The sequence below is a fragment of the Carya illinoinensis genome, chromosome 2 (genome assembly GCF_018687715.1).
Source record: "Carya illinoinensis cultivar Pawnee chromosome 2, C.illinoinensisPawnee_v1, whole genome shotgun sequence".
Lineage (NCBI taxonomy): Eukaryota > Viridiplantae > Streptophyta > Magnoliopsida > Fagales > Juglandaceae > Carya > Carya illinoinensis.
Genome location: NC_056753.1, coordinates 35,987,126 through 35,997,043, shown reverse-complemented (window position 1 = coordinate 35,997,043; position 9,918 = coordinate 35,987,126). Strand labels below are relative to the sequence as shown.

The 9,918-nt window shown below is 40.3% G+C and overlaps 2 protein-coding genes across 3 annotated transcripts; one reads left to right on the top strand and one right to left on the bottom strand.

Moving 5' to 3' along the window:
• LOC122301425 (L-type lectin-domain containing receptor kinase S.4-like) lies at positions 1 to 2,413 on the top strand. The gene has a single exon (XM_043112780.1). The coding sequence runs from the start codon at positions 245 to 247 to the stop codon at positions 2,291 to 2,293; it is 2,049 nt and encodes a 682-aa protein (XP_042968714.1). The 5' UTR covers positions 1 to 244; the 3' UTR covers positions 2,294 to 2,413.
• A 2,164-nt stretch (positions 2,414 to 4,577) lies between these two features.
• Positions 4,578 to 9,173, bottom strand: LOC122301424. 2 transcript variants are annotated; one of them, XM_043112778.1, is made up of 5 exons: positions 8,298 to 9,173; positions 6,306 to 8,166; positions 5,382 to 5,583; positions 5,086 to 5,282; positions 4,578 to 4,997 (listed from the first exon to the last, which is right to left on the bottom strand). In XM_043112778.1, exons 2-5 carry the CDS (start codon positions 8,101 to 8,103, stop codon positions 4,921 to 4,923), a joined length of 2,274 nt encoding a protein of 757 aa, XP_042968712.1. In that variant the 5' UTR covers positions 8,104 to 8,166; positions 8,298 to 9,173; the 3' UTR covers positions 4,578 to 4,920. The 2 variants fall into 2 exon arrangements, with proteins under 2 accessions (XP_042968712.1, XP_042968713.1); XM_043112779.1 differs by having other exon boundaries at positions 6,306 to 8,123.
• Positions 9,174 to 9,918: the final 745 nt, after the last annotated feature.

Genomic DNA, 9,918 nt, shown 5'->3' with positions numbered 1-9,918 from the left:
TTCCTTGTACTGTGTCCCTTGATATTTCCTTTATTTTTTTCGCTGTTATTGTAACCGTGAAACCGGTTTCATTCTCACCGGCTTGATACATCAGTCTCTTATCTTTCCCTTTCCGAAAGAAAATGCAGGCGAAGGAACAGTTGTTCAAATCTTTTCGTACGAATTCACCCACTAAATACCATAAGTTGGTCCATAACACACTTGCACATCCTCAAGTTCACACAGCTCAATTCTGATCGCAGATATGGCTGAAAGGCTCGTGCTTTTCTGGGTTTTCTGTGTTCTCTCAATTCCGGCAAGGTCTGTGTTTGACGAACTCTTTTTTAATGGGTTCAAAGGTGCAGCCAGCAACATGAGCTTGAATGGAGCTTCAGGGATCCAAGACAATGGCATACTTCGGCTAACAAACGAAACGCAGCGAGTACTGGGCCACGCGTTTTACCCACTTCCAATCCAATTCAAGAACTCCACGGATGGCAAAGCTCTGTCATTCTCCACCGCCTTTGCTTTCGCCATAGTCCCCGAGTATGCTACTCTTGGCGGCCATGGCCTTGCCTTCGCAATATCCCCCACGAAAGAGCTTCTGGGGACTCTTCCAAGACAGTATCTTGGCCTACTCAACGCCAGCGATGTTGGGAACTTCTCTAACCACATATTTGCGGTGGAGTTCGACACCGTCCAGGACTTGGAGTTCGGGGACATCAATGACAATCATGTTGGCATCGACATCAACAGCCTAGTATCAAACAAATCAGTTCCGGCCGCTTATTTCGACGGTAATAATTCCCTGCAAGAACTTAATTTGAAGAGTGGTCAGGTAATTCAGGCATGGATAGAATATTATTCCCAAAATAACCGATTAGATGTAAAGCTTTCACCTTCATCTGTGAAACCGAGATCGACACTTCTGTCCTTTGAAGTGGACCTCTCTCCAGTTCTTCAAGAATACATGTACGTTGGATTTTCTTCTTCAACTGGTTTGCTCTCTAGCTCGCACTTTATCATGGGCTGGAGCTTAAAGATGAATGGAGAAGCCAAAACTCTCAATTTAGATGAACTTCCTTCGCTCCCAAGGCCTAAAGAGAATCGCAAGAGCCTAATCATTGGTGTTTCAGTTTCTGTACTGATGATCTTCGTGATTGTTTTGTCTTTTCACCTCATTTGGAAAATCAAGAACGCTGATGTGGTTGAAGCCTGGGAGCTTGATGTTGGTCCACATAGATTTTCTTACAAGGAGCTCAAGAAAGCTACAAGAAGTTTCAGAGATAAAGAGCTACTCGGGTTTGGTGGTTTTGGTCGAGTTTACAAAGGAACTCTGCCATCTTCGAACGCCCAAGTCGCTGTTAAGCGAATTTCGCATGAATCAAAGCAGGGTTTGCGAGAATTCGTGTCGGAGATCGCCAGTATTGGCCGTCTTCGTCATAGAAACTTAGTCCAGTTGTTAGGATGGTGTCGGCAGCGAGGCGATCTGTTACTCGTTTATGATTTCATGCCTAATGGAAGCTTGGACAAGTACCTCTTTGATGAGCCCAAAACAATTCTGAGCTGGGACCATAGGTTCAAGATCATCAAAGACGTGGCTTCAGGACTTTTATATTTACATGAAGAGTGGGAGCAAACTGTCATTCACAGAGACATCAAGGCAGGTAATGTTTTATTGGATTCTGAGCTAAATGGAAGACTTGGAGACTTTGGTCTTGCTAAGTTATACGAGCACGGTTCCAATCCAAGCACTACCAAGGTGGTGGGCACGCTGGGTTATCTAGCCCCAGAGCTCACACGCACTGGCAAGCCAACAACCAGCTCGGATGTGTTTGCATTTGGTGCTTTGTTGCTTGAAGTGGTATGTGGTAGAAGACCCATCGAGCCTAAAGCGTTGCCTGAGGAGCTAATATTGGTGGATTGGGTATGGGACAAGTGGAGATTAGGAGCAATTCTTGAGGTTGTAGACCCAAGATTTGGAGGAGAGTTCGATGAGCTTGAGGCTGTTGTGGTTCTTAAACTAGGCTTAATGTGTTCCAACAACTCACCAAAAGCACGCCCCACCATGAGGCAGGTGTCCAGGTACTTGGAAGGGGAGGTGGCCCTGCCCGAGTCTGTGGAAGCACAAGATGCATATGATGAAAAAAAAGGTGGCGTTAAGCTTGAGGATTATGTACATTCTTATACAACATCGTCGATCTTTGAGAAAGTGAGCACACGGTCATCGGTCAACGATGATATGGATGCTGATATTGAAGCTGGTAGTTCAGCCTCACCTCTTTCACCTCCCAGCAGAGGTAAGGTCAGGTAACCATGAGAAGGGTTCCAAGATTTTTTTAATGGACTTCCAATTATACTGTATGGTTATGCTATAAAAGTTATAGTTTAAGAATCTCTTGATCGGTATCTAAAAATCCGGGGTTTTCACTAACGGTTATCTTATGTCCTATCCGGATATTCCTATCTACTGCATACAGGGCAAGATCTATTAACCAAGAGAAATATGGTACCAATATATGGGGTAGGCATGGTGAGGTGGAGAGGGATTAGTTAAGGTTTAGATGGCAACCTTCCAGCAACCAAAGTAGACGTTCTCCTGTACAAAGTCTTGGAATGACAATTAGATAAATGGTGTTTTCTTTTGAAGGACAAGGAAGAACTATCCTAATCTTCAGCTTACAAACGTCATTCTTCTCTAACTAAATTTCAAACATTAAGGCTATCACCATAATCGTAGTCACCCAAGATTCTTTTAGCATGGGCAAAGAATGTCAGGTATTATGCCCAGTTGATTACTGGACATCACTCCTTAAGTGACCAGCATCTTGGCGGGTTCCTCCACCGCAGCCTTTTTAATGTGCAAACTACAACATGTCGACAAAGCTCTCCAACGCACATATCCAAATGTCCCCTACAGACGATTATTGCATCCTTGTAAATGAAACGGTCATTGTTGCATCCATACAATCGATGTAGACCTTTTTGCCTCTTATTCTTTTACTGGGATTTCTAATAAAGTAATAGATATATCTATATGCCACGTCAGAATCCGGTCTCTGAAGAAAACCATGATTCCAGTCGCTTAAGAAGACGACCAAACTAAAATTGATAATCAAGTTGCAAAGTCCAACTTGTAACTAAACAACACACATATTCCCCTTACAGTCATATGATGCCAATCAGTATATTATTCAATAGCGCGCCAAACGCACGCAAATAAAGCAGCGCACTAGGAAAGAAAAAAGAAGCAGAGGGGGTCGATTCCAAAATATAAAACTAGAGAAGCACAGAAAAATGGTCCAACTCTACATATTCAAACGTACAGGTCAGATAAGATTACCATAGGCAAATCAGTTCTTGGCTTAATCATAGAGAATAAATGCGTTACAAAGTACGGCATATTCAAACCTATTAAGGTGCAGTTTGGAGATTTTTAACATGTGAACTTCAAATTACCCGTTTTCATTGCGTGAAGTTTAGCATGCAAAAGCAAATATCCGGAGGCCACCGTCCAACTCCATAAAGGCACAGAGGAGTTACAATCTGACCAAACTAAGAACCATACTGTCTTTCTAATCTTGAACTTCATTGTTTCTTCAGTCTATTCTATGAGTGATGGAATTCCAAAGATTTCTCTATTGGATACCAATGGCACATCTATAAATTTTGTGGCAGTATCTTATTAGCAACTTTCTAAAATTTGTCAATGTATACTCTAAAAAAAGCCTTGATGTTAGAAGCCAAAAATTTACTGTAAGGATCATTTGAGTATAACTCTGTTACCTTGATCTTCTAAGCTCAGCCCTAAAATCTCCATAGCTTCATCTTCCCCGACTCTTATGTTGACCATGTAGGTGCGATTCTCTGCTTCAGCTGTCCTATATCTCAGCTATATCTCCGTAGTAATCATGCATTGATAAAGCTTCCGAAAGGGATCTAAAATAATCTCACAGCCTAAGAGCAATTCAACATTGAAAAGAAAAATGAAAAAAAAAAAAAAAGTCATAATGTCTCCTTTCTTTGCTAATGTTTCCACGTCAAAACCTAACAAAAGCAAATGTAACTGCATCAGCTTGATGTCAGCCCACCCAAGTAAGCAACAGAGCCTTTGGAGAAAAAAAAAATCCTTGGAAATGATCGACTTTTTATTGAGCTAATGGAGATGACAACCAAATCTTAACGTCAAGCCATTGTTAAAACCCAATAAATATTACACTTACCTTGCAAGACAAGAATCAGCTCACAGGTGGAGCACTTGCCTCAGTGCACCAAACACTGGATATTACCAAAACCACGTGCAGAACATTAAAACAGAAAATCAATTTAAGATATATGTACAGTCAATATAACCATCTACCAACAGTTTGCTCATGTATAATGGAGAATAAAGACGATACCATGCAGGAGAAGTGATCACTACAATGAAAGGGCAAGCTGAAAAGAACAGGGGTCGAGATTGTGAGAAAAATATGATGACCTTTCATAGTTATGGTCCTAAATAGAGAGAGAGATGACCAGGAGGATTGCTTCACGCCTGACTTCATGTAGTTGGTATGGAAGTAATAAAATATGAATTTTTCAGATATCACCAGCAATGCTCAAGCAAAAGAAAGAAGAAAAATCACATTACTTCACAAGGTATCTATATCTTCGGTACATATACAGCTTCGCAGTGTGTTTAAAAAGCTTTAATAATTTTGAAATTCAACTCCGGAAGAGATGAGATGTTACAAAAGCATCTTCAACTATACAACTACATGCTTCTAGTTATCAGCAACATTGCTCTATCTCTAACATGATGACTACCTAATTGTGCTTGAAGGCATAATAAACATGCACATTTACTTGCATAATCTTCTGTGCTTGATCATCCTGCAGGAGGTAACAAGTTATCGACATGGACTCTCTGGATAAAAATGGAGTTTGTTGTATCCTATTCTAATGGTGCACCATAATGTCATCATTATTTTCCTCCCCCTCTTTGTCTCTATTAAAAATCTCATGGTCATCAAACCCTGCAAATTGATTAAAAAAAAAAACATGACACATGGAAGTAATAAGAACTCTTTGATGATGTTTTCACATACAAGGAACTAAAATTACCTGCACCCAAGTCTTCACTTTCATCATTTGAAGACCCTAAAAGTGTTGTGCTAATGGAAGGTGGATCGATTGACGTCCAATCCATGCTCCCATAGTCATCCACACTGATGTCCTTTCCTGTGGTCCAGTCTTCAACAACATCAATGCAGTCGAATGATATGGGGTCAATATAATCCTGTTCTTTGTTCAGGCCAACCCTGTGGAAAAGTAGAAGCCAAAAAAATAAGACTTCACCCCTCCAAAAATTCTGCACCAACATTTACACATGTATAGAAGGTCCACCAGTTTTGACTCACATTTGTCCAAGTCGCAAGTTGTGATGAACAAAGACAAGGTCGTTAAGGCGTTGACGCTCTAGGTAGTTCTTTGTGTCATATCTTTGTTCGACAGGAATACCATTCTGCTTACCACTAATTGAACTGCAAGTTTGACTGAGAATACGAATGGCAAGACGTGCCAAGTTTGGGCAACCACCTCCATAAGTTGACCACCACTCAGCTGATCAAATTACATAGGTGAGAAAAAGACTTGATGGGTATAAACTCAATAAGACAAAAATCTAAACAGAAGACTAATGACAATGAAATTTTGCTTCTGAAATACATGAAAGATGAGAAGGGGAAGTATTTGACTCATGCATGATTGATGGAAGTTTCCACCTCCATGAATGCCAATAGTGCAATCCTTATTAGGGTGGTTTGCAAGTTTGACACAACCCACGAATTTAATACAAAATTAGCGAACTAGGTTGAGGAGGTCTAACCTATTTAATCAAATGAGTCCAACTACAGTTAACTCACATACAACCCTAAATTGACACAAGACAATTAGAGTTGAGAAGTTCTGTCACAACTGTGAACTCGACATGATCCCAACATGAAATTAGCAGATTATGGTCCAGGGGTTCGACTCATATGAATTTCGAACCTGACTTTACACAGTCTGAATAACACGAATTACCAGCCCTACTTTGGAGTGATTTCATGATATACGAGGAGACATTGCCTACAAATGCTCCTAGACGGTCATTCATGCTATATGTATGAGCATCTTTTTTATTCCTACTCAGCAGGCTTGCTCTATGCATGACCAAGCATGATGATGAACTTCTTTATACTGCTAAGATTTTTAAAAATTGCAAGTTTATTAGCAGAGACAAAGTCATAACATTGCATCTGAAGGGGGGACAAAAAATTCAATCTAATAGAATGGACCCTCACCCGGAAGTAGAGAGTCTCTAGCTCTAATTGCCATCTTCCTCCCAAAATCTCCAATAGCATTCTTGTATGAGTTTATCTCCTTGATTATTTTATCTTGAACTTTCGTATCCGGAACCAATCTTTCTATGCAATCAAACATCCCTGACAGGATCTCATTGTGCATGTCCCCTTCAACACTATAAAAGAACTCTGGGTTAAGGTAGAAGCCTGCAGCATGAAGAGGAAGCTGCCGCTGTTGTTCCCACCTGTGATCTATAATATTCCAGTAGACCATATAATCCTCCCTTTTAAGAAGTTCTTTCTTAATTGTTTCTTTTGCACGATACATTCCTGCATAAACATATCCCATGGCAGGTCTCTTCTCACTATTAACTATTCTCAGAAGTCGCAAGAGAGGATATGTTAAACGGACTATCAGAATGCACGAGGACCAAAATGACTGACTAGTTAGAAAATCTAACATTGCTAAGCCCTCAGTTTTCTTTGAATGTGGGCAGTCCATCCACTCCTGCGAAGTTACCATTGCCTGTAAATTGTGTTTAAGATCAACCATTCGTTTCAATGCGGCAAAGTTTGTAGCAGAGCGAGTGACTCCCCGTTCTATGATATCATTGCCAAAAGTATACCTTCTCACCATATTCAGAATCAAGCTATGATTGTATACAAATTTTGAAATAGATCTAGCCTGTTCAATTACCGCATTTATCCACTCAAGATTTCCAAAATCCTCAAGTATCAAATCTATGCAACAAGTTGCACAGGGCGTCCAATACAGAGTAGGGAAAGTATCAGTCAGCCTCCTGCCGGCAAATGTGTATTGCTCTTCCCCGTTATTTATAACTTGCAGCACATTTTTTACTCCAACTTCTTCCACCACCTGCCTAAACAATTCATACAACGCATCCGATGACTTTGACATGTCAGATACATCCTCGTATCTCAAAAACACTGTTCCTTCAGGACAATAAACAAAGAAACTTAGCAAATTTCTACCTGATTCTGTGCAGCAATGGTCGACCAAAACAGAACAACCTGTCCTTGCCCATGTTGCCTTGTACTTCTCAGTCTTATTCTTCATTTCTTCAACTGAATTTTTCAAAATCCAACCCCGAAGATCATGATATGAGGGTGGCGAAACCGCAGATCCACCCAAGGCAATTGCATCAATCATAGGTTGGAAATAAACCGAGTTCACAGCATTCAGAGGTGCTCCTATATCATATAAAAACCGTCCTATTGCCAGATGAACATGAGTATTCACCCTTTTTGAACCTAATGCAACACTGCCAGTAAGAGCTCCAACATCAGCAATTGCCGCAATTGTCAAAGAATTCTTACCTCTCTCCCTCTTCCTTCTCTCCCCACTCCTATTACTTGTTCCTTCCACGTCCACTAACAAACTGGACTTCGGTTCAGGTGTCTCCAAAACTCCAGTCAACTGAAGCCCGGTACTTTCTTCACAGTGATTAGCAACAGCATCCATTTCACTAGAAAGCGGAGTAACATTCAAAATGGTCTCCTCAATTTTCTGCTTCCTCCTCTTCTTCACCACAACCCCATCTAAACTCTCTTGCATTAAGACCCGAACATCCGATGGAACTCTTATACAAGTAGAGGCATTACCCTTATGACCAGCAAGATGTTCCTTGATCCTATGAATCCCGCCACCCTTAAACAGTTTGCCACAATATATACATTTGAGCTGCACCCTATCCCCATTCTTAAACATTTGACAATGCTTCCATGCCGGGTCGTGTTTTTGGGATGTTATAGGTATTGGTTCCAGATTCGAAGCCATTTAAGCAACCTTATTAACAACTGTGGAAATTGATAGAAGTTGATACGAAGAGAGAGAAACAAACTAAAACATGCGGAACAAACAAACAAAAATGTAAAATAAAATTAACACCAATATAATATTTTTAACTTAAATTAAAAATCCAAAAAACACACTCAATTCAAAAACAACAAGAACAGAGCGAGAGAGCATACTTGTTTTGGGTTCTTTTAAGGCCGTCGAGAGCAGGTGAGAGGACCGAGTTAGGAGAGTCGGGGGTTTATAAACCGTAAATGTATAACCGGATGAACCGGTTAGGGCAGCTGTCAGCCGGTTGAGTTTACTTTTTAATTTGTTCGGTTTAATCGGGTGACCGGTTAAAACGGGGTCAAAGCTTTATGGACCGGTCTTGAGGTGGGCAAAACCGAGACTTCCGGTTACCTAACCTAACTGGAGAGCCGGCGAGGCCGATCATATCCAGACCGGCCGCCAACCGGAGATTCGTTGCAGCTGGGGGGTATGTTTTTCCCTCCCGAAAAGTAACAAATCCAATTTATTGTTATTTATTGAAATTGCTTCGATTTTATTCGGCGCGGTACGTCTTTTGGCCGGTTCTTGGAATAATGGGGCAAAGGAATGATTTTCCCAAGGAACAAACAGAAAGGTAGGGTTTGATTATGAAATTGAACCATTATGGTGAGGGGGACGTTTGCTTCCTTTGGGCTCAGAAGAGTTACGTCTATGTTTGAACCGGATTAAGTTTTAACTGAGATCAAAGAATTCCGATTTTTTGTGGTAAAGGGTTTCATGCTTTTGGAGCTAACCTAGATAACGATCTGACGAACGAACTGCACGCATTGTAGGAATTGTCTTGGAAATGTGCTAGTCTCCATAAAAGTAGATCCTCGGAAGAAGGGATTAAAAGATAAAAAAAGATAAGAGATTATTCTGGAATTCCTCCTAAACAGTTTACACAGTTTCTCGTGAATACTTTTGACGGTAACGATATGGTTATGATTTTCATCGTAAATAGATGCAGATTAAATTTGATTTCAAAAGCAATGAACTTTCTCTCTCTGTTTTGTGCTGCATGCACAGAGAGAGAGAGAGAGTTCTCGCACGCTTGAACCCAAAATGCAACTCGGCCAGAAAATAAAAATGTAACAGTGCTGATACGTGAACCATAATATTGGTTTTGAGTGCTCTACAGCCGCACATGGTATCCCGAAAGTAAAAAAAATTATTATTATTTTTTGTATTTATATTTTTAAACATGTTTAAATATATTTTTTAAAATTACATCATTAAAAAATATTTTGTAAGCACTAAATAAAAAATAATAATTACACTGTCGGAATTCGCAGTCTGGATCGCCGTTTGTGGCTTTAGCATTTCTGTATCCGTCCATAACTGTACAATGACTCATTTTCTAACAGTTTTGAATGTTTCAAAATTGAATTTACTTTATAAAAAAAAGTTAGAAAATGGAATGGAGCTAAAGTTGGAAAAAGAAAAACTTTGTTAACCAAAGTTAATGATGAGAACTTTTCAAGATAAATGTCACAACCAATTAAATTGTTATGGGAACGAACTTATCAACAAAGGTGAATTCTAGCCATGCGAGGAGCAGAGCAAATAAGTGGCAAGAATGTAAGTAGCTAAAGAACCCACTATGAACAATCAGTTCCACATCCAAGAATTCTGAAGAAAAAAAATGGCGACTTCCTCACCTCTCTTCTTCCTCTGCACTCTCTGCTACCTCTCCTTCTCAGCTGCATCCCCACCCTCTCACGTACAATATGGAAACTGTGGAAGCCTCATGAACCCAGCATTTTT